Source organism: Phyllobates terribilis, unplaced genomic scaffold, assembly GCF_046119375.1.
Source record: "Phyllobates terribilis strain yellow unplaced genomic scaffold, ASM4611937v1 Scaffold_13__5_contigs__length_258822181, whole genome shotgun sequence".
In the NCBI taxonomy this organism is placed as follows: Eukaryota; Metazoa; Chordata; class Amphibia; order Anura; family Dendrobatidae; genus Phyllobates; species Phyllobates terribilis.
Window position 1 is genome coordinate 227,376,580 of NW_027362773.1, and position 24,828 is coordinate 227,401,407.

The 24,828-nt window shown below is 48.3% G+C and overlaps 1 protein-coding gene across 2 annotated transcripts; it reads right to left on the minus strand.

Annotated features, from left to right (window-relative positions):
- Window positions 1–654: 654 nt before the first annotated feature.
- On the minus strand, window positions 655–24,616 carry LOC141174414 (inactive hydroxysteroid dehydrogenase-like protein 1). Of its 2 annotated transcripts, none has more exons than XM_073659329.1 (5): window positions 24,462–24,616; window positions 9,775–10,006; window positions 7,457–7,893; window positions 4,718–4,936; window positions 655–2,346 (listed from the first exon to the last, which is right to left on the minus strand). In XM_073659329.1, exons 2-5 carry the CDS (start codon window positions 9,992–9,994, stop codon window positions 2,281–2,283), a joined length of 942 nt encoding a protein of 313 aa, XP_073515430.1. In that variant the 5' UTR covers window positions 9,995–10,006; window positions 24,462–24,616; the 3' UTR covers window positions 655–2,280. The 2 variants fall into 2 exon arrangements, with proteins under 2 accessions (XP_073515430.1, XP_073515429.1); XM_073659328.1 differs by lacking the exon at window positions 24,462–24,616 and adding an exon at window positions 24,174–24,431.
- Window positions 24,617–24,828: the final 212 nt, after the last annotated feature.

The following is a 24,828-nucleotide window of genomic DNA, read 5'->3' on the forward strand; positions in this document are numbered from 1 at the left end:
GATCTAGTCATCTCTGTGGTGAGACAACTAGAATGGAGTTGTACAGAGAACATCCTTATAGACAGTGCTGTGTGCCCAGAAATCATGAATCTCTGTGCAGCAACTCCGATCTAGTCATCTCTGTGGTGAGACACCTAGAATGGAGTTGCTGTACAGAGGATGTCCTTATAGACAGTACAGTGTGCTCAGAAATCATGAACTTCTGTGCAGTAATTCCGATCTAGTGATCTTTGTAGTGAGACGGCTATAATGGAGTTGCTGTACAGGAATCGGAGGTGTATACGCTCACTGTTATTTCTCCAATAACTGGCCTAGTAGTGGAAGCAGCCGCGGTCTCGTCCATCACTCGTCAGACAACTGCATAATTGTCCTGGAGATTGGAGGCAGCGGAGTTGCGTTCCTTTGACGAAAAGATGACAGTGGGTGGATCTGCGCGACCCTCCCGGCTGTGCATTCCTGACAATTCTGTAAAGTGCATACGAGTGTATGTACTTTGTGCCTTTGTCCATGTACATTGTACATTTACATGCATATTGGGTTTTATTTTCACGACACTCAATATTGATCACTTTTTATTTACTTCCAATATGTGTATGAACCCACTACCCATTATATTTGTTTAAGCAACCACTTGCATTAACACATTGTTTTTCATTTTATATTTTATTATTTTCATCTATACACATTTTTTCATCTACACACATATTTATGCTACTATTTTATATGTATGTACGTTTTATCATTCTCTCCTCCGTCACTCCTTGTCCCCATTTAGTATGATATTCCTTGCTCTATTACCATATCTTTATTTTTTCGCCATTTTCCCTGTTGATATAATCGCCCTTACCTAATATATGACTACTGGTGGAGCCCATGTGGTTAGCGTGTGAGTGATCTTTCTCTGGACTGTGGCTTCTTTATGATGCACACTATTGGCACGACTGCCCTTACCTAATATTACATAATACTGTTGGAGAGCATGCTGCCCACGCCTATAATGGAGCACTTTCTTACTTCCAGATTACGCACTCCTGGCAGGCTGGTATGCGCCTGATAACAGCTGGTGTCACCTATTTTATCCATACCGGTATGGGCTGCCTCTGGTTAATTCTTACATGCACATGGGTATCTTTGATCCTGTTGGCCTTTGGTCATTATGGGTTCCTCCTCCAACCTATTTACACTTCATCCGAGCCATTCAATCTCCCAAGCCCTTGAGGAAGCTGACTGCAAAACACACGTCATGGTTTCCTCAATATACATTCAAGATTTATGTATTGATGCACTTTCACTTAACTTCTCAGTTCCAATATATAATTTTTTTATTTTAATACTGCCTCCTGCTATTTATAATGAATTATTGCATTTTATGAATTCAATCTTATATTTTTGCCAAGACCACCATTCTTTTTTTGTTTGTTTTTTTACATTTTTACTTAGACCTACTGCTGGAGTTAAACATTAAATTGACAGATTTTTTTTCTAATACACTGGAACACCATATTGCAGGGTGTTAGACCTGTCAGTCTTACATTGACTCACTTGGCTAGTTAGACCCTGCTTAAGGCAAAGCCTAACAGGCCAACATAGCTGGTAGATTGGAAAGCCATAACAACCATCAGTACCCTGCCCTGCAATCAGGTTGTGGTGGGGAAGTGGGCAAGGGATGATAAGGGAGACAGCGGTATCCGATCATTGCCATTACAGTTGGCACATGCAGCTAATGCCACCAACTCAGCTCCAGAGGCAGAACCAACACTGCACCATATATATGTATGGCACTTTGTGGGAACCTATTGCTCACTGCACCACGCATAAAGTGGCTATCAGGAAGGGGTTAAAGGGTATTCCCATTTTGTACATTTATGGTCTGTCCACAATATATGCTATAAATGTATAGTAGATCCTACCAATGGAACCAGCAACTTTCTAAAAAAAAAAAAAAAAGTCTCAAAACGGGGTCCAAGCTTCGCTGTCTGTAGAGAAATGGTCGGACATCCCATTAATTTGTATGGGAATTCCGACCACCTCGTCACTGAAAGCAGCATGTGAAAAAAAAGATTATAGAGAAAGATGCAATTCCCAATGGTGGGATCAGCTTCTTATACACCGCAAATGTACAAGATGGGAATATCTTAATTAAGTCTTAATTTCGGATGATATTAACTTACAAATCCAAAGAACAAGAACATAGAACATAACGATTCAATAGCTAGCACCACGGTGGAAACAACACAAGGGTGAAATACATCATCTTGGTCACAACATCACATCCATTTATCACTGCTGGCCAAATCTTCCTATAGATCTACATAACCAGCCAGGAAACCATCGGCTTGCAGAAAGCTGTATGAGATAGAGAAAAACTGTATTAACTCAAATAATGATACCTCAGTTTGATACAGTAGAGTAAAACACAAAGTAGATATCTTAAATAGGAAATTTCCCTTTTTACTCGTTAGCATTTCCTGACACAGATGCATCAGATGATAACGTTGGTGGAGGTCCATGAGCTGAGCGTCACCAACTCACAGCAAGAAGAGGGCACAGGATTCATGAAAAGGTCTCATGTATCAGATTTTAGTTTTATTGATTAGATGTAAGTCTGGGGAAGTAGACAATGTGGATAGGACACAACATTCCCCATATCTGAAGACAGATCAAAGGATTTCAGGACTGATGAGATGAGTGACTATTGATGGACCAGATGGATGGGCCACGGCTGGATCAGTAATGGGCACCGACCTCCACTTCCACTCAGATGCCAGCAAGGTGCAGGAGAGGTACTGCTATGGGCTGGTGTTATTAAAGATGAGCTAGTTGGACCTTTATTGGTGGAGATGGACTCAAATCAACTCCCAAATCCTGGCAGTTTTTAGAAGACACTAGATTGATCCCTGATATTTTTTTAAAATGTCAGAAATGTATTTTTGTACATTTTGAGTAGTTTGGTTATTATTCTCACTTTAACTGGCGAAAATAAATGAGATGGAAAATTAGCATTTTTCATTTACTGTATTTTGCGGACTATATGATGCACCCCAACTTTGGGGAGGAAAATAGAAAAAAAAAAGAGTTTTTTAATTAAAGTGGTGGTACGTCTTATAATCCCATTTTACGGTAGCTTACCGGGGGAAGGGAAGGGGCTGCGGTGGAGCGGGGTCACAGGAGGCAGGGTCGCTTTTTCAGGAGACCAGGAAAATGGACGCTGGAGGTGATGCATGTGCAGATTGAGATCTGGGGAGACGAGAGGTTGGGAGACGAGACCAAGATCTCAATCTGCGCATGCACCACCTCCAGCGGCCATTTTCCCAAAGCCCACCACAGGGAAATCAATAGGAAGAGGACTCCGCTTAGCAAGTCCATGGCCCGCAGAACAGGGACACCCCCTCCTCCCAGCCTGGGGCCTGCAGCATCGCCCCACTCCTGCCACCGCTGGCCTCCTGAAGCAGCGACTCTCCCTCCTGTGACCCCGCTCCACCGCAGCTGCCCTCCCACAGTAAGCTACCTTCGGATTATAAGACGCACCACCATTTACCTCCCAAATTTGGTGGGTGGGGTGGGGTGGGGTTGGGAAGTGTGTCTTATAATCAGAAAGATACGGTAGTTACATAATAATTCTGCACACAGATATTCTCCTAGAAAAGACTAAACCACACTTCTACTTTCTTAAACATTCAGGTTTTTTCTCTTATTGTTTTGACTGACATCTCTGTAATAAAATTAACCATCAACATTACAAACAGCCTAATAACTGTGCACACAGTGCATTCCCACTGCCCCCAGGGGGGTTCCAGAGATATGGGTCTTTATATTCAAAGCTAGATTTATATGGCCTTTACTAAGGGATGTGGCCCACGTATTATTTGGGGGCGTGGTTCACACATTATTTGGGGGCGTGGCTCCCACATTATTTTGGGGCGTGTTTCCCCTGTTATTTTGGGGCGTAGCTCCCACATTATTCGTCTTTAGGCTGATCTACCTTATCAGCACCGCCCCCTTGTAAAGTCCATGAAAAGTAGCACTAAATAAAAAGCCTCATATCTCTGGAACCATATTGGCGGATTTTGAAAAAAACAAAAAGCACAATGCTCAGAGGATCAATGGAAGTTAAATAAGAGCAAAAACTAGTCAGTTTTGACCTGGTGATTGGTCCACTTTAAGGGGTTAGATCCCCTCCCTTTAATAAATGAATATGATTTTGTGATGATACATTTCTTATTGGGGAGGATCAGTCTTACGAGTTCAGAAACATTGACTATATGCTTCTTTTAAAGCGCCATTAAATGATGTAGCACTTTACAGCAATTGTGCAAAAGATGTCTACGTACATATGGCTTTCTACAGTCATATTTCATTTCCAAATGTAAAGGACAGAGGCATCACACATTCTACTGTTTCCACTCTCTAAGCTTCAAACGTGTGTGAATTTGGCCTAAAATAACAGATGAAAATCCAGTTTAGCTGAGCTCACCTAAACTGTGGTAAGTACTCCCTCAATATACTGTGTGGCCAACAGCATGGACCACGACACCAGTGATCAGACCCAATCTCCTGCCAGCATAAAGGGTCACACTTGTATAAAGCCTGGGTTTTTATTACATCAGTCTTTGCTTTTTCAAACAAATTGTTTCAGGAAAGTAAAGTAACACTTGTAACAAAAATGGAAGCAAAAAAGTAGGTACTGGAATACAAGCTAACTGTAAGCGTACACTACCTGTAATGAATGAGCCCAATATCCGGTGGTCCTGGTGGAGAAGCCCAATGTTCTCACAGCATGACGAGCATAAACTTCAGGAGATGGAGCAAACATTGGTAAGGGCCTGTAAGATGATGTAGATTTGCTTCCCACACATAAAGGAGTTAAGCACTGCACAAATATCCCACTGGACGACACCTCAGATGCCAGCTGTCGGCTGAAGGCTTCCAGATGAGCCTGGAGGGGGAAAAGCACCACACTTATAAGGAGAGGATTCAATGTCTAAAACGCCATCACCATCACGATACCCACCCCCCTGGAAGAAGCTGAGTGCGAAACGCGCGTTGGGGCCATCAAACTCAGATCATATCTTTTTTTCTCTCTACAGACTGCACTTTTTGCTTTACTACACCGTGTGCAGAATTATTAGGCAAATGAGTATTTTGATCACTTTGATACTTTTTATACATGTTGTCCTACTCCAAGCTGCATAGGCTTAAGAGCCAACTACCAATTAAGTAAATCTGGTGATGTCCATCTCTGTAATGAGGAGCGGTGTTGACTAATGACATCAACACCCTATATAAGGTGTGCTTAATTATTAGGCAACTTCCTTTCCTTTGGCAAAATGGGTCAGAAGAGAGATTTGACGGGCTCTGAAAAGTCCAAAATTGTGAGATGTCTTGCAGAGGGATGCAGCAGTCTTGAAATTTCCAAACTTTTGAAGCATGATCACCGAACAATCAAGCGTTTCATGGCAAATAGCCAACAGGGTCGCAAGAAGCGTGTTGGTCAAAAAAGGTGCAAAATAACTGCCCATGAATTGAGGAAAATCAAGCATGAAGCTGCCAAGATGCCATTCGCCACCAGTTTTGCCATATTTCAGAGCTACAACGTTACTGGAGTATCAAAAAGCACAAGGTGTGCGATACTCAGGGACATGGCCAAGGTAAGGAAGGCTGAAAAATGACACCTTTGAACAAGAAACATAAGATAAAACGTTAAGAATGGGTCAAGAAATATCTTAAGACTGATTTTTCAAAGGTTTTATGGACTGATGAAATCAGCGTGACTCTTGATGGGCCAGATGGATGGGCTAGAGGCTGGATCAGTAAAGGTCAGAGAGCTCCACTCCGACTCAGACGCCAGCAAGGCGGAGGTGGGGTACTCGTATGGGCTGGTATCATCAAAGATGAACTTGTGGGACCTTTTCGGGTTGAGGATGGAGTGAAGCTCAACTCCCAGACCTACTGCCAGTTTCTGGAAGACTACTTCTTCAAGCAGTGGTACAGGTAGAAGTCGGTATCGTTCAAGAAAAACATGATTTTCATGCAGGACAATGCTCCATCACATGCATCCAACTACTCCACAGCGTGGCTGGCCAGTAAAGGTCTAAAAGAAGAAAAAATAATGACATGGCCCCCTTGTTCACCTGATCTGAACCCCATAGAGAACCTGTGGTCCATCATAAAATGTGAGATCTACAGGGAGGCAAAACAGTACACTGCTCGGAACAGTGTCTGGGAGGCTGTGGTGGCTGCTGCACGCAATGTTGATCGAAAACAGATCAAGCAACTGACAGAATCTATGGATGGAAGGCTGTTGAGTGTCATCATAAAGAAAGGTGGCTATATTGATCACTAATTTTTTGGGTTTTTGTTTTTGCATGTCTGAAATGTTTATTTCTAAATTTTGTGCACTGATATTGGTTTACCTGCTGAAAATAAACAAGTGAGATGGGATTATATTTGGTTTTTATTAAGTTGCCTAATAATTCTGCACAGTAATAGTTACCTGCACAAACAGATATCCTCCTAAGATAGCCAAATCTAAAAAAAAACACTCCAACTTCCAAAAATATTAAGCTTGGATATTTATGAGTCTTTTCGGTTGATTGAGAACATAGTTGTTGATCAATAATAAAAATAATCTTCTAAAATACAACTTGCCTAATAATTCTGCTCACAGTGTATTAAAACAATTTGTTTATGTGCACTATGTACAATATGATTGCTTTGGAAACTTTACCTTGGGTTTCCTTTCATCGTTTAATTATCTTTGTACTCTTGCACTGAGCACTTTATATATTTATTTATTTATATTTCAGTACCTTGTATACAATTACTCTTTATGTTCATTTTAATAATAGTCTGTGGAGCAATATATCAATTTGAATATGCAGAGTTTCTGACATCAATTTGAAATTATCTCTATTCAGGAGCGTGGGCGCAGCTCCTGAAACCCCTCCATACACTGGCATCTGACATGTGATGTATTTTCACACGTCAGGAAAAGGAAGAAATTGTTCCAGTATTACCTCACACAGCCAAGTCAGTGAAATAAAGTCATGGAAGCCAAAATGCAGTGAGGCAAAAACACAAAAAGAGTCATTAGTCGTGAAGACCCTTTCAGGCACTTTTATTAATAAGGTTGTAAGTATGATTTAGGCCAGATTAACATTGTACTATGAAGGCTGATCACTTTTTTTTCTATGTCTTTAAAAGCATCATCATTGTTTGCAGCACATCTCCCCATGAAATCAGAGGATGTGCTGCCGACAATATGCAATCTATATGGGAACTGTACTAACTCGTTAGGATCTAATCCACATTACATAGAATGATTATAGTTACATCTGCTCATTTTTACTCAAAATGATCCCGATAATTGCCTGTATAAAGACAGTGAAATAAATGGTGTTTTTGTAAAGTTACGACTGTTACGCTGTAGAGAGGCTCATGTGCAGACAATATTAACCTTAGAGGCAGCTGTCTGGGAGCCACTTTTGCCACCAGACGCCGGTATCACATTGATGATGGCTCCTCGCTTCTTCTGTACCATTCCCGGCAGCACCATGTGAGCCATCATTACAGCAGCAGCTATGTTGACATGAAGGATCTCCCAAACTTTATCTTCTGGAACCTCAACAACCCGTTCTGGATACTCGTCAAACACTCCAGCATTATTCACCAAAATGCCAACATCCAAATTCCTTAATGTATCCCTAATCAAAGGATACACCTCACGACCCAGGCTGAAATCGACATCAATAAAGTTGGTATTAACTCCATAAGTTCCACTGAGGGCCTCTGAAACACTTTGTAGCTGCGCTCTATTGCTGCAGATCAGTAGCATATTCATGCCGCACTTTGCCAGCTCTTCCGCATATGCTTTGCCAATGCTATTGGTGGCACCTAGGAGGAAAATGCAAAAAAAAAAAACAATTTAGCCAAATCCCTTGGTGATCTCCTTACAAAACCAGGCGGCATCCTCCTTACATTTCTCTTTTCCGACAGTCAGATTTTTTGGCTTTCCAGGGCTAGACTAGGACTTACAAAAATATGTGTAGTGTAGGGAAAAAAATGTCTGACTGCGATATAGGAGATCACCTAAGAGGTTAGGAGGTTTCTAATGATGAAAATAATGCTGACTAAAAGAGAATATATCACCAAAGTACTATATATTATACTGAATAAATCATGCAGTGTGTATATCCTGTTACCCAGCTTTATAACAGTGCGGCTCTGTTAGTTTGTACTAATTATCATAAACTTTCTGTTATCATCAGAGTCCATATTCATTAGGGAGCCCATCACTATAGCTAATATTACTAATCTATTGGCAAGCTGGTATAGCGTAGGTGGACCAAGTCCTAACCATGCCCTTGGTCCAACCCTCACTGCTATTATTAGGAAAACAAAGAACTTAGGGTGCACCTATCCCTAATCTGGTGCTGCCCCTTTTATTTAATAGGAGTTAAAGTCATAACTAACCCTAATGCCCTTCAAAAAAGCCTGACTTCCTAACAAAAGGCATCCAGAGTGGGGTCCCACAACCCTCAGCGACCCCACTCACACTGATGGAGTGAGATCTTGCCCTTTGCAGTGACCCAGTGCTGCTGCATACTCTACTAAGCTGCTGCTAATGATGACCGCTCTGGTCATGTTACCATCCGGTAACGTACGTGACAGTGCTGGGTGACACCTCGGCCGCCAAGAGTTGTCTGATCCCGCTCTCCATACTTTGGTTCCATGACCTAAAAGTTTTGGCTTGACTTTTGCTAGAAAGTCAGACCTTTTTGGATGGCATTAAGATCACTTATGAGCATGTTTGACATTAACTTTTATTTAGTAACCACTAACCTCACAAGTCTTGGGCTTATTAAATAAAAAGGGCAGCCCCACATCAGTGGGAGGTCCTCGCTAATGCCCCCACATTAGACTATAATTGGCCAAACCTGCTGATATCAGTGTGGTCTATATGGGGGTGGGAAATTCATGTATATGGGGGAGCCCGGAGAGATAACTCATGGCCAAATGAGTACTCAGCTATTGCCTTTGTAGGGCAGCCTTTAGTCCAATAGTCATCCGGGCGGCCCTACAATGGTGACTCGTCATACTGTCCCCGCTCTGCCTTGATTGACATTTCATACTAGTGCTTGCTCTGCCAAGCAGGATGTCACTTAAGGCAAAATGGGCATGCTTACAGTGAGGACACCATAACTAGCTACTAATCAAAACTGCAAAGATGACGCAGTGGTTATAATTTATCAAAGCTCCCTCAATGTCCCGTTGTCCGCTCCAGTCCGTTATCGCACCACAGCACAGAATAGCGCTTCCTCACCTTCATGTGTCAGTGACATGTATAAAGACGTGCTACTTCGAAACGCATAGACAAATAAAAAGCATGTTATCTCCTGGATCCTCGGCTCCATTCATCCTTAATCCTTTGTCCGGCAGGGCAGTTTTTAACCTATTATTCCTGCCATCAGTAACGTACCTAAAGACAGAGAAGGGGGCTGGCTCTGCTATGGAGATGAGCCAGTCAGCCAGCCCCTTTTCTGTCTCCCTCTCACATAACACAGAGAGCAAAGGAAGACCCGTCTGTGCTATCCGGTCTGTGCTGGTATCCGGGCCTGTGACAGGGGGACATCGGTGATGCTTTGATAATGAAAGTGTATTAGTGACTTGTATAAATATCAATTTTTAACACATGTAAACCACTTTTTGTCTTCCACTGTGATAATGAGTCAGATCCTATGAAATTCTCCAACCTCAGCTCAGTTTACTACTTACCAGTCACCACCGCCCATTCTCCATACTGCTGGACAAGGTCCTTCTTCCGCAGCAGACATGGGGTAACATGGAGCTGGATCAGGCTGTAACAATCATACAGGATGAACAGACCTTTCCTAGCCGTGTACAGGGCGCCAACCACAGCCAAGAACTCCAATTGGTTGTGACAAGATCTGGCCACCTCTCTGTATAACAGGTGAAAGCTGTCCACTGCTGCCATGGAGGCTGCAATCTGAAAGCAGTGACAAATTCTGTTAAATGACGTTTCTAAATATAATACATTTCAATTATAATTACATACTAGATTTGCACACAAAGTTGCTTTTACTGTCTGACAGATCAGGACCTTCACTGGCTCCCCTTTACCCAGAGACTCCAGTTCAAAACCCTAACCATGGCATATAAAGCCATCCACAACCTGTCTCCTCCATACATCTGTGACCTAGTCTCCCGGTACATACCTGCACACAACCTCCGATCCTCACAAGATCTCCTGCTCTACTCCCCTCTTATCTCCTCTTCCCACAATCGCATACAAGATTTCTGGCCGTGCGTCCCCCCTACTCTAGAACTCTCTACCCCAACATATCAGACTCTCGCCGACCGTGGAAACCTTCAAAAGGAGCCTGAAGACTCACCTCTTCCGACAAGCCTACAACCTGCAGTAACCACCGCTCCACGACCAGCTCTACCCTCACCTACTGTATCCTCACCCATAATCCCTTGTAGATTGTAGATTGTGAGCCCTCGCGGGCAGGGTCCTCGCTCCCCCTGTACCAGTTTGCTGTTGCGTTTTTGTTCAAGATTTTTGTAATTGTTTTTGCACGTATACCCCCTTATTCACATGTAAAGCGCCATGGAATAAATGGCTCTATAATAATAATAATACCATGCAGGATTTGCACAGTAATGAGTTTTCTACATAGCCGGCACAGCAGATTCTATTTGTAAGGCCACGGCCCCACTATCAGTATTTGGTCAGTATTCGGTCAGTATTTTTTCTCAGGAGTGGGAGCCAAAACCGGGTGAGGAACAATCAGAGAAAAGGTATAATAGAAACAAGTCGCCAATTCTGCATTTATCACCTACTCCAGGTTTTGGCTCCCACTCCTGAGAAAAAATACTGACCAAATACTGAGGCTGTAGCCTAAATAGCAGCACGGACGTACCATGGTCCATGCTGTGGGCTGCACAAATCTTTGCTCTTGTAGAGAGAATATCTTGATCTGTCTCCCAGGCTGAGGATCCCATCTCCAGCAGGAGTCAGCACTGTACTATTACATGACATTTCACAAGGCAGGCTCACATACTGAATATAATAAGCTAGGAGATATTATAGGACACCCTGTCTCCTGTTGCACAGTGTCCATAGAGTGTAGTTACAGATGTCACCGCTGTTCAGAGCTGCCGCGTCCCGCAGGAGTCGGTAGCTTTGGTTCGGTACGGCAATCACAGGTCACTCCCGGTCATGTATCACGAGCGATGAGGTTACCGACATCATCACTCATGAGACATGACCAGGAGTGACCTAGGCTGCAGTACAGAATTGCTGGACGTCGTGGGAACACTATGGATTACATCAGAGCTACAAGGATTTTTTTGTATTAATAAATAGGTGAATGAGAGAGGGTTACTTGTTTTTATTTATTTACCTCTCTTTTTATGTCTTTCAGGTATCCTTTTATGGACTACGGCAGAATCGATGGACTATGGCAGACCTGCATGGATTCAATACTGAGTTAGTAATGGGTGTGTCTGATAGACACCTCTCTATTACAACCCATGGCAAAAATTATGGAATCACCGAGCTCGGAGGATGTTCATTCACTTGTTTAATGTTGTTGAAAAAAAGCAGATCACAGACATGGAACAAAACTAAAGTCATTTCAAATGGCAACTTTAGGGCTTTAAGAAACACTAAAAGAAATCAAGATAAAAAAATGTGGTACTCAGTAAGGGTCATTTTTTTTTCAGACCAAGCAGAGGGAAAAATTATGGAATCACTCAATTCTGAGGAAAAAAATATGGAATCATGAAAAGCAAACACACAAAAGAACACTCCAATACATCACTAGTATTTTGTTGCACCACCTCTTGCTTTAATAACAGCTTGCAGTCTCTGAGGCATGGACATAATGAGTGACAAACTGTACTCTTCATCAATCTGGCTCCAACTTTCTCTTATTGCTGTTGCCAGATCAGCTTTGCAGGTTGGAGCCTTGTCATGGACCATTTTCTTCAACTTCCACCAAAGATTTTCAATTGGATTGAGATCCGGACTATTTGCAGGCCATGACGTTGACCTTATGTGTCTTCTTTCAAGGAATGTTTTCACAGTTTTTGCTCTATGGCAGGATGCATTATCATCTTGAAAAATGATGTTATCATCCCCAAACATCCTTTCAATTGATGAGATAAGAAAACTGTCCAAAATATCAATGTAAACTTGGGCATTTATTGAAGATGTAATGACAGCCATCTCCCCAGTGCCTTTACCTGACATGCAGCCCCATATCATCAATGACTGTGGAAATTTGCATGTTCTCTTCATGCAGTCATCTTTATAAATCTCATTGGAACGGCACCAAACAAAAGTTCCAGCATCATCACCTGGCCCAATGCAGATTCGCGATTCATCACTGAATATGACTTTCATACAGTCATCCACAGTCCACGATTGCTTTTCCTTAGCCCATTGTAACCTTGTTTTTTTCTGTTTAGATGTTAATGATGGCTTATGTTTAGCTTTTCTGTATGTAAATCCCATTTCCTTTAGGCGGTTTCTTACAGTTCGGTCACAGACATTGACTCCAGTTTCCTCCCATTCGTTCCTCATTTGTTTTGTTGTGCATTTCCTGTTTTGGAGACACATTGCTTTAAGTTTCCGGTCTTGACACTATGATGTCTTCCTTGGTCTACCAGTATGTTTGCCTTTAATAATCTTCCCATGTTGTTTGTATTTGGTCCAGATTTTAGACACAGCTGACTGAACAACCAACATCTTTTGCAACATTGCGTGATGATTTACCTTCTTTTAAGAGTTTGATAATCCTCTCCTTTGTTTCAATTGACATCTCTCGTGTTGGAGCCATGATTCATGTCAGTCCACTTGGTGCAACAGCTCTCCAAGGTGTGATCACTCCTTTTTAGATGCAGACTAACGAGCTGATCTAATTTGATGCAGTGTTAGTTTTGGAAATTAAAATTTACAGGGTGATTCCATAATTTTTTCCTCAGAATTGAGTGATTCCATAATTTTTTCCCTCTGCTTGGTGTGAAAAATATTACCCTTACTGAGTACCACATTTTTTATCTTGATTTCTTTTAGTGTTTCTTAAAGCCCTAAAGTTGCCATTTGAAATGACTTTAGTTTTGTGCCATGTCTGACATCCTCCGAACCCGGTGATTCCATAATTTTTGCCAGGGGTTGTACTGACCCCAGGGGTTGATGCCAGCTGACATTACACAGCTGACATCAACCCCATAAACTATTATCCCGATTGCCACCGCACCAGGGCAATCGGGAAGAGCCAGGCCAAGTGCCAGAATTGGCATATCTCATGTGATGTCTGCCTTCAGTAGGTGTATACGCCTGAAAATGATGCACAGCAGAGCGCATGTTTATGCTATTGGCAACATTATAGTCTATGGCCCCGTCAGCGCATACGTCTGAATCCCGTTTTGTGGGAGATTCAACCGCAAGCCCCAATGGAGCCACTAAATGGGTGCTGGAACGCAATGTGAAAGCACCCTAACAAATAGTGACATAAAATACAGGCTCTGGGGAGGACACTGCCTGGAAGATAACTCTGCCTGCAGAGGTTATTATATATATAAGGGGGAGTTGTGCTGTGTGATGGCCGTTCTCTGCTCTCCTGATCTCACTGCAGAGCTGCATGTGATTATACCTGACACATCTGCAGGTTCCTCTCAGTTTCCAGCTCACAGGCAGACAGGATGTAATATTGTTACCATACAGCAGAGCTCAGAGAGCAGCAACAAATGTGTTTGCAAGAAGACAAAGTTAATTTCTCCTGTTCCCCAGAGCCTGGAAGACGCCATTTATATAAAGTGATAACATGGTTTATCAGCAATAAGGTATCTGATATGAGGCATACAGGGAGGACTCTCCTCAGTAACCTGTATGTCCATATTAAAGGGAATCTGTCACCCCCTGGGCGATATCAGACCTCTACTATGGGTCTACAGGGTATAGAAAAGTAAATCTATACTTACCTGTATGGCCCATAGTAGAGGTCTGATTGCAGAGAAATCTGGTTTTATAAAGTCTGTTTTCCAGAGGCTTGGTGTCCAGGGGACGCCAAGCAAACCCCTCCTATCTGCTTACTATTCACCTAAATCCCCGCCTCTGTGCTAAATTACCATAGTCCCCCCTCTTCTTCACGTCACAGGGCCCTGCTCTGCCTCCCCTCCATGGAGCGCGATTTGTTTCCCTCCGACCCCGTTTGGCTGCGTACTACGCCGCAGCCTTGTATTGCGCAAGCGACGGTGAGTCACTGAGACTTCCGCTTCGCTGGCAGTATGCAACCAAACGGGGCCAGAGGGAAACAAAGTGCGCTCCATGGGAGCGGCACTCTGCGCATGTGCGGGAGGGGAGGCAGGGCAAGGTACGTCACAGGGCCCTGTGACATGCAGAGGAGGGGGGAATATGGTAATTTAGCACAGAGGCAGCGATTTAGGGGAATAGAAAGCAGATAGAAGAGGCTTGCTGGGCGTCCCCTGGACACCAAGCCTCTGGAAAACAGACTTTATAAAACCAGATTTCTCTGCAATAGGCAATACAGGTAAGTATAGAGTTAATTTTCTATATCCTGTAGGGCCATAGTAGAGGTCTGATATCGCCCAGGGGGTTGACAGATTCCCTTTAATAGTTTATGTCACATGTGGTGACAGATTCCCTTGAAGCATATGTGCCCTGCTGCCCCTGTGCTGCGCTGTTTCCATAGCTCCTATTCATCTCTATGGGGTTATGGAAATACATGTTGCACAGCGGCTTTTGGAGACTCCTGCCCCAGTGGTCACAGCAGTGACTGAGCTCTCCCCGTCTGTGGCAGTGACTGAGCTCTCCCCGTCTGCTGCAGTGACTGAGCTCTCCCCGTCTGCTGCAGTGACTGAGCTCTCCCCGTCTGCGGCAGTGACTGAGCTCTCCCCGTCTGCGGCAGTGACTGAGCTCTCCCCATCTGCAGCAGTGACTGAGCTCTCCCCATCTGCGGCAGTGACTGAGCTCTCCCCATCTGCGGCAGTGACTGAGCTCTCCCCGTCTGCGGCAGTGACTGAGCTCTCCCCGTCTGCTGCAGTGACTGAGCTCTCCCCGTCTGCGGCAGTGACTGAGCTCTCCCCGTCTGCAGCAGTGACTGAGCTCTCCCCGTCTGCTGCAGTGACTGAGCTCTCCCCGTCTGCTGCAGTGACTGAGCTCTCCCCATCTGCAGCAGTGACTGAGCTCTCCCCGTCTGCGGGAGTGACTGAGCTCTCCCCGTCTGCGGGAGTGACTGAGCTCTCCCCGTCTGCTGCAGTGACTGAGCTCTCCCCGTCTGCGGCAGTGACTGAGCTCTCCCCGTCTGCGGCAGTGACTGAGCTCTCCCCGTCTGCTGCAGTGACTGAGCTCTCCCCGTCTGCGGCAGTGACTGAGCTCTCCCCGTCTGCGGCAGTGACTGAGCTCTCCACGTCTGCGGCAGTGACTGAGCTCTCCCCGTCTGCTGCAGTGACTGAGCTCTCCCCGTCTGCTGCAGTGACTGAGCTCTCCCCGTCTGCTGCAGTGACTGAGCTCTCCCCGTCTGCTGCAGTGACCGAGCTCTCCCCGTCTGCAGCAGTGACTGAGCTCTCCCCGTCTGCAGCAGTGACCGAGCTCTCCCCATCTGCTGCAGTGACTGAGCTCTCCCCATCTGCAGCAGTGACTGAGCTCTCCCCGTCTGCTGCAGTGACTGAGCTCTCCCCGTCTGCTGCAGTGACTGAGCTCTCCCCGTCTGCTGCAGTTGACGCGCCCCTGGGCCTGTGTCGCGCTGCGTTGCGCACGCGGGAGCTTACCCGGAGCCGGATCTCTTGAGGGTTGTAGTCTCGTGGCGGTGACCCGGTCCGTGCCCAGGGAGTGAAACTGAGCGGCGATGTAACAGCGGTAGATGTAGGACGACTACGCCACCCGTTGAATGCAACTATGGAGCTGCCGCTGCAGGACAGTCCGCTGAGGCCGGTGGATGGATGGTGCAGCGTAGATGGTATAACCCCCAACGGGAGGGGTATGGCCTCAGGGCAGCAGATGTGGATGATGGGGGTAGCAGGAACCACTCAGAGACGGTGCGGTGTAATTCAGGGTCTTTACTGGTAACAACGATAGACCCTCCCGGAGTACTTGCTAGTGAACGGGGCCTGGTCAGTCCTTGAGCAGATGGGATCTCCCCTGGCCAGGCAGAGTTGTAGGCCTCCCAAACTGACTGTACTCTTCTGGCTACCTTGCTAGAAGCGGATATAAGTAGCCCACGTCCCTGAGTGTACCGTGTGGTGCTCACCCGTATGGCCGGTGACTCGGGGCCTTCTAATGGCTTCCGCTCCACGATGGCGGTGCTGGTCCCACGCATGTGACCGTGCCTTCGGGTTTCTGGGCCTGAGGACCTGCAATCCCCTGCCGGTCGGCTTCTGCTGCTGGGTAAGAGTTAGTCCCCACAGCCTCGGACGCCGGGTCCGGTAAGAAAGCTTCTCAGTCAGGGCGAGCTCTGCAGCTGCCAGCCCCTGACTTGTAGTAGTATTGCTTCTGCTGTTTCTTGTCTCTACTCTCCTTGACTGACTAACCCTGCCTCAGCCCAGGGTTTATACAGGGGAAGTTCTTCCCCTCCCAAGACTGGGCAGGAGGTGTGGCATGCACAGGATCCCTGACCAAAGGACCTCCCACCTGCTCTCAGACATAACATTACATTACTGTGGAAAACCAGACCCCTGGGGTGCCACATTCCCCCCTAGTGAAATTTAGTACTCCGGGACTAAACATATTTTAGAAAAAACATAACAAGATATAACAACAATAATAGTACAATAAGAAGAAACACATAAAGGTGGTCACGGCATGTCCGTAACCGGGTGTAGTCTTTGAAGAAAGCAAGGTGTCCATTTCACCAAAACAGGGAGACGTAACCAGGTAGGGGTCTGTCCTACCCCGAGTCCTTAACAGTCTCTAGTCCATCCTGGGTTACGCTCCAACTATGTACAAGGATTCCCGGTAAATCCACCAAGGATTCCTAAAAATAACTGGAAACACAAAATTATACACAAGCAACAATACACAGATAAACATAAATAAAACAATTTATACACTTCAAATCCTCCAGCGTGCGGGTAACTGGCCTCTAGTGGCCCTAGTGGACCTACGGAGCTGACTGTCTGGCCCTGAACTACAGGGTGTAGGAGCTGTCAAGGGTAAACTGGGCAGCTGTCTACCGGCTCCTTGGCTCACTAGGGGTACGGCAGGCTCACTATAAGCAGAGGGTTGATCCTCCTGTTCTGCTTGTGTGGAGTCTTCTGCCTCCTGGACCGGCTGTTCTTCCAGCTCTACCTGTTGCTCCGTAGGTGCTTGGGATGCTGGTTGGAGGAAGGTGAGTACGGGTACCACAACTGCACCATTGACTTGAGTCCAAGACCGAGGGAAGTCCCCGAGCACAGTACTAACCATATCTTCCATTTCCTCTACGGGTCGATGGTCTTCTTGTTCCTCTTCAGGGTTCCTCAGTTGTTCGGGACACTTCTTCAGGTGGTCCCGGGATACAATGGCTGTAGTTTCCCCTCCGTCTTTACTGATGGTACAAACCTTCGGGTTCTCGTGGCTTGAGGGCAGTACGGTGTACGGGTCCTTCTCCCACTGGTCGTCCAACTTGTGGAGCCGTCTCTTCCTCTTCAAGACCTGCTCTCCGGGTACCAGGGGAACAGCGGGAGCATACTGGTTGTAAGTTTTCTCTTGTCTATCCCTAGCCTGACAGAGACTTCGCTCCACGCTCTCCTGTACTCTCCGGTACTGCTGCTGCCTCTCTGTGTCCCAGTCTGTTTCTGGTGAAGTGTCCTCGGGTGTCAGGACTCCCATTTCCAGGTCAACAGGTAACTTACCAGGTCTTGCCCTCATTAGGTAAGCCGGGGTACAGTTGGTGGAACCTACCGGGATGTGGTTGTATAGGTCCACCAGATCGGGCAACTTCTCAGGCCACAGACTGCGTTCTTCCAGGGGCAACGTTTTTAGAAGATCCATTACCACCTGGTTCATTTTCTCACAAAGTCCATTAGTTTGCGGATGGTAGGGTGTCGTCCTTATCTTCCGACAGCCATACAGATTGCAGAATTCCTGGAAGACCTCCGCTTCAAAGGCAGGTCCCTGGTCCGTCAGCACTTGGTCCGGGTACCCGTGTGGACGGCGAAAGTGCTGCTGGAAGGCTCTAGCTGCTGTTTGAGCCGTTAAGTCCTTGACGGGGACGACAACCAGAAACCGGGAGTAATGATCCACGATGGTTAACGCGTAGACGTAGCCACTTCTGCTTGGGGTCAGTTTTACATGATCCAAGGCTACCAGTTCCAACGGTTGCCGGGTGACGATGGACTGCAGGGGAGTCTTCTGGCTGGCACGGTCCTTCCTTCTCAGGTTGCACGGGCCACAGTCTCTGCACCACTTCTCGATGGTTCCCCTCATGCCTACCCAGTGGAACCGCTCGCGCAGCAGGAACTCCAGCTTCTTCCACCCGAAGTGTCCAGCTCCGTCGTGGTATGCCTCCATCACCATGGCTGCGTCTCTTCGTGGCACCACTACTTGCCAGAGTAATTCATGCGTCCGGGAGTTAACCATTCTGCGGCACAACTTCCCTTTGTAAAGGAACAGTCGACTCTTCTCTGCCCATAGTTGTTTGGCTTCCTCCGGAGCGTCTGGTTCAAGGCGAGCCTCCGGCCGAGTCAGCATCTCCTTCACCAGTTGGACGGCAAGGTCGCTGTCTTGCGTTTCCGCCCAGTTGTAGTGGGGTAAGGGGTTCAACGTAGCAGCCTGCTTACTCCTTACCCGGTGGGAATACTGGATAGTCCCATGACGGTGGAATGCAGGGAGTTCAACTTCTTCCAGTCCCTCCGGATCTTCTCCTCCGTCCGGCAGGTTGGGCATCCTGGACAGGGCGTCCGCGTTGGTATTGGAGCGTCCTGCCCGGTATTTGATTGTGAACTCGTAGTTGGACAGACGGGCCATCCACCTCTGCTCCAGGGCACCGAGTCTTGCCGTGTCCAGGTGTGCCAACGGGTTGTTATCCGTGTACACGGTGAACCGGGAAGAAGCGAGGTAATGCTTAAAGCGCTCGGTGACTGCCCATACTACGGCCAGGAACTCTAACTTAAATGAGCTGTAATTCTCGGGGTTCCTTTCGGTGGGTCGCAGTTTTCGGCTGGCGTAGGCAATTACTCGTTCCTTCCCCTGCTGGATCTGGGACAGTACGGCTCCTAGCCCGATGTTACTGGCGTCGGTGTAGAGGATAAAGGGCTGGCTATAATCCGGGTACGCCAGGATTTCGTCCCCCGTGAGGGCCATCTTCAGCTGGCGGAAGGACTCTTCTTCCAGCTTCTCCCATTTGAAGGGCGGCTTCTGTTTCTTGGCCTTCCGGGACTGGCCTATCAGGAGGTCCTGCATAGGTGCTGCCTTTTTGGTGAAACCGGGAATAAACCTTCGGTAGTAGCCTACCAACCCGAGGAACTGCCGCACTTCTTTTACGCTGGAGGGGCTTGGCCATTCCTTAATTGCGGTGATCTTATCAGGGTCGGGAGCCACTCCGTCAGCGCTCACCACGTGTCCCAGGTACTGCACCTTTGGTTTCAGGAGGTGACACTTGGAGGGTTTCACCTTTAGGCCGTAACTTGCCAGAGCTTCGAACACTTCCGCCAGGTGTTTCAGGTGGTCCTCATACGTCTTGGAATATACGATGACATCGTCCAGGTACAACAGGACCGTCTCGAAGTTTCTGTGGCCCAGACAACACTCCATTAGTCGTTGGAAGGTTCCCGGTGCGTTGCAGAGTCCGAACGGCATGCAGGTGAACTCGCTAAGTCCCATCGGGGTGGTGAATGCGGTCTTCTCCCGGTCCGCCTCTGCTACAGGAACCTGCCAGTACCCGCTAGTGAGATCCAAGGTAGAGAAGAAGTTAGCAGATCTTAAAGCAGCCAATGACTCCTCTATCCTTGGTAAGGGGTACGCATCCTTGTGTGTGATACGATTGATTTTCCGGTAATCTACACACATCCTCATGGTGTTGTCTTTCTTTCGGACTAAGACTAGTGGAGCTGCCCAGGGGCTACAGCTATCCCTGATCACCCCAGCCTCCTTCATGTCTCTAAGCATCCCCTTGGCGTGTTGGTAGTGGGCAGGGGGTACGGGTCGATACCTCTCTTTTATAGGAGGATGGTCTCCCGTGGGGATGTGGTGTTCTACCCCCTTGACTCGCCCGAAGTCTAACGGGTGTTTACTGAACACTCTCTCGTACTCCTGAACCACCCGATAGACTCCTTGTTTCTGGTGTGCGGGAGTGGAGTCAGTACCCAGATGTAGTTGCTGACACCAGTCCTCCATGTTTTTCTTAGAGCCGTTACCTTCCTCCGGGTGAGATGGAGGCAAGGGTTCCACAGATTGTATAGAATTTTGGTTAATGGTATATAATTTGGCTAGCGTGGCATACCGGGGCAGGTACACTTCCCTCTCCCCGATATTTATTATGCGAACGGGCACCCTCCCATGGCGTACATCAACCACCCCCCGTGCTGTCAAAATGGTGGGCCGACTGTCCGAGTAAACTGGTTCTACCATTGCCTGGTAATCTCTACCTCTCAGACCAATAGCTGCCCGGCACCAAATCATCATTTCACTTTTTGGGGGCATGGCAATAGGAAAAGGGTCACACATTCTTACGCTACCAATCTCACCGCCGGAGAGTTCCACCTGTTGCCGTCGCATCAGTGCCCGGATCTCTTTCTGGAGCACCCGCTGCTCGCCGGAGCTGGCGTTCTTGGCAACCTGCTGTAAAAGGAAAATCACCTCTGCAAGACAATTTTCAATTACATTAGTTCCTAGAGTTATTTTTGGGTGACTCTCATGTTTGTCAATATCTACAATGATCAGTCCCTGTGCTGCCAGTTCGACTCTACCGATTTTGATGGTCACCTCTTTAAATCCGATCTGTGGCACGGGCTGGCCATTGCTGGCGATGATACTCAAGTCGTCGTCAGGGTAGCGGGTAATATCCGAGTCATTCCAGTACTGCTTAAAGAGCACGTACGGGATGGTGGTGACCTGTGACCCGGTGTCCAGTAGGGCACTCATGGGAATGCCATCCAGTACCACAGGCAAGACTGGACGTCCTCCCACATATCTGTCGCGCCAGTTCGATGGGCCTGGTGATCTTTTTCCTGGGGGTTGGCCCTCTACCCCAGGTTGTGCCCGTTTAAAGAACAGTACCTTGCCATATGTCCAGGTTGATTGCAGCGGCGGCAGATGGGTCGTCCGTCCTCGCTGTATCGGTCACTGGGTCTTCCTCTGGCCGGTGGGGTCCTCCTTGGTCGACGCCACGGGATGTCCTCCGGTCCGGATGCCAGCTGGATCTTCCCTGGGGTGGAAGCCTGTAAAGACTGCACAGTTCGGGTTAGCGCAGCAACGCTCTTAGCTAGCTCTTGGACCTGATGGTGTAGGTCTGGAGCCGGGTCATTGTCCAAAGCCTGCGCATCAGCTCCCACAGGCCCTGCCGACAAGGGCGCCGCCTCCTGGTGGTAAGTGATAGCAGGGCGCTTGTGGGTCACAACGCCACCCGGTGCCGGTTCTCGGAGCACCCGGATGGCTCTGTCCTTGAACTGTGCAAAGCCCAGATGGGGATCCTGTAAGGCCATTGCCCGCAACTGGGTTCGGTGGGTATTACAATACAGTCCCTCTATAAACTGTTCGGTCAACAGCCTGTCCTCGTTTCCCACTCCATCAGGGTCGGTCTGCTTAATGGCCCTCAGGGCCTCTTGTAGGTTTAGTGCATAGTCCCTTATACTCTCATGCGCTCGCTGCTTGCACCCGTAGAATCTAAGCTTAATCTCGGCTGAGGTGCGGGTATCAAAGGTGTCCTTCAGCCGGGTTAGTATCCCTGCGACAGTCTTCCTCCCAGGTGGCCAGGATTTTACTTCCCTTTTGGCTGCCCCGGTTAGTTGGGCCACCAGGATGCTCACTTTTTGCTCTTCTGTGAGGGGGTACACCTGGAAGAGGCTATCCAGCTTTTCTCTAAAGTCATGCAGGGTATGTGACTCCCCTGAGTACTGGGGTAGCCAAGCTGCTCCCGGGATATAGGGCATGGTGAAGGGCATAACTGCAGCAGCGGTAGCGCTGGCGGGGGTTGAGGCAGTGAAGCTCTCCTCCGTATCCGACATCTTCCTCCCCCCTAGTGGACCGTGGCCTACCTTGCGATGATCCTGTTCCGTAGGCCGCGGCTCCGCAGTGGATCGTCAGGGTTGAGGACCTTCCGTCGCGCTCCTGTGACGTCGGCGTCTGCTGGGCTCCTTCCAGGACCTTACGCAACGTCCGGACGTGAGGCGGGGCTTCAGTTCTCGCGCGCTTTCGGAGTCCACGCCCCTCTTCTTCCCGCGCGGCGTCCTCAAGATGGCGTCCAATGGCGGGAAAACTCCACGGATGGCGGGAAGAAGGCAGAAGATGGCGCCGGATGGCGGGAAACTTCACCGATGGCGGGAAGAAGGCTGAAGATGGCGCCGGATGGCGGGAATCTTCACCACAGGTAAGTTTGAAAAGTCTCTTTCAGGCACGCAGTACCCGGTGGTTGCGGGCACGAAATCCTGCCGACTATGCCAAAGTTGACGCGCCCCTGGGCCTGTGTCGCGCTGCGTTGCGCACGCGGGAGCTTACCCGGAGCCGGATCTCTTGAGGGTTGTAGTCTCGTGGCGGTGACCCGGTCCGTGCCCAGGGAGTGAAACTGAGCGGCGATGTAACAGCGGTAGATGTAGGACGACTACGCCACCCGTTGAATGCAGCTATGGAGCTGCCGCTGCAGGACAGTCCGCTGAGGCCGGTGGATGGATGGTGCAGCGTAGATGGTATAACCCCCAACGGGAGGGTATGGCCTCAGGGCAGCAGATGTGGATGATGGGGGTAGCAGGAACCACTCAGAGACGGTGCGGTGTAATTCAGGGTCTTTACTGGTAACAACGATAGACCCTCCCGGAGTACTTGCTAGTGAACGGGGCCTGGTCAGTCCTTGAGCAGATGGGATCTCCCCTGGCCAGGCAGAGTTGTAGGCCTCCCAAACTGACTGTACTCTTCTGGCTACCTTGCTAGAAGCGGATATAAGTAGCCCACGTCCCTGAGTGTACCGTGTGGTGCTCACCCGTATGGCCGGTGACTCGGGGCCTTCTAATGGCTTCCGCTCCACGATGGCGGTGCTGGTCCCACGCGTGTGACCGTGCCTTCGGGTTTCTGGGCCTGAGGACCTGCAATCCCCTGCCGGTCGGCTTCTGCTGCTGGGTAAGAGTTAGTCCCCACAGCCTCGGACGCCGGGTCCGGTAAGAAAGCTTCTCAGTCAGGGCGAGCTCTGCAGCTGCCAGCCCCTGACTTGTAGTAGTATTGCTTCTGCTGTTTCTTGTCTCTACTCTCCTTGACTGACTAACCCTGCCTCAGCCCAGGGTTTATACAGGGGAAGTTCTTCCCCTCCCAAGACTGGGCAGGAGGTGTGGCATGCACAGGATCCCTGACCAAAGGACCTCCCACCTGCTCTCAGACATAACATTACATTACTGTGGAAAACCAGACCCCTGGGGTGCCACACAGTGACCGAGCTCTCCCCGTCTGCAGCAGTGACTGAGCTCTCCCCATCTGCAGCAGTGACCGAGCTCTCCCCATCTGCTGCAGTGACTGAGCTCTCCCCATCTGCAGCAGTGACTGAGCTCTCCCCGTCTGCTGCAGTGACTGAGCTCTCCCCGTCTGCTGCAGTGACTGAGCTCTCCCCATCTGCAGCAGTGACTGAGCTCTCCCCATCTGCAGCAGTGACTGAGCTCTCCCCATTTGCAGCAGTGACCGAGCTCTCCCCATCTGCTGCAGTGACTGAGCTCTCCCCATCTGCAGCAGTGACTGAGCTCTCCCCGTCTGCTGCAGTGACTGAGCTCTCCCCATCTGCAGCAGTGACTGAGCTCTCCCCGTCTGCTGCAGTGACTGAGCTCTCCCCATCTGCAGCAGTGACTGAGCTCTCCCCGTCTGCTGCAGTGACTGAGCTCTCCCCGTCTGCAGCAGTGACTGAGCTCTCCCCGTCTGCTGCAGTGACCGAGCTCTCCCCATCTGCGGCCCTGACCGAGCTCTCCCCATCTGCAGCAGTGACTGAGCTCTCCCCGTCGGCAGTGATAATAACCTCTAGTGACCGATGTCCTGATGCTAAATAGACAATAACAGCACAGCCGGGACTGGTTACTATGGGAACCTTCTTTCTTTTTCTCTTGCCCGGTTGTAACATCACTGCACGACACTCTGGTTATTTTAAGGAGTAAAATAAAAGTGGCGTTGCCCATAGCAACCACTACAGCCGGAGCTCTTCTTTCCAGCTGAAGAGGCCAACCCCTGCCTCCCTCTGAGGACCGCCATGCCCCACATGCCCCGGACCACACAGACACGTGACTGCACTGAGCGAGGATGCGCTGACCTGCTCTTCTTATAGCCGCCTCTGCACTCCGTCCCAGATCCTCCCCAGTCACATGATACAAAAGACAGGAAAGGAGAGGCTACACTGATAGGCTGATGCGCGTCACGTGGGGTGTGTCTCCATAGCTGCAGGTCCTGGCAGCTCAGTAATTAGCTGACGTTTTATTATACTGGTCACACTGCCCGGAGAGTCCACATTCTATTAGTAAGCTATGCATGAGAAAGATGATATCACGTGAGCAATAGTAGCATCTGCTGTAAAAGCATTATGTCTCTATTATGTAGAGTACACACCGGACAGGACCTGCCCGTGGATGACGTCACACAATAACAAAACCATGTGACACATTAACCCGTTGGTGGAAGTT

Bases quoted from the DNA above. Each gene is read 5' to 3' on its own strand.
- LOC141174414 (XM_073659328.1), bottom strand. From the start codon at position 24,275: ATGTTACAACCGGGCAAGAGAAAAAGAAAGAAGGTTCCCATAGTAACC. The intron at 7,894-9,774 runs GTAAGTAGTAAA...TTTTCCTCCTAG, and splicing joins AGAATGGGCGGTGGTGACTG to GTGCCACCAATAGCATTGGC. The intron at 4,937-7,456 runs GTTAATATTGTC...TTCCCCCTCCAG, and splicing joins CCCAGACAGCTGCCTCTAAG to GCTCATCTGGAAGCCTTCAG.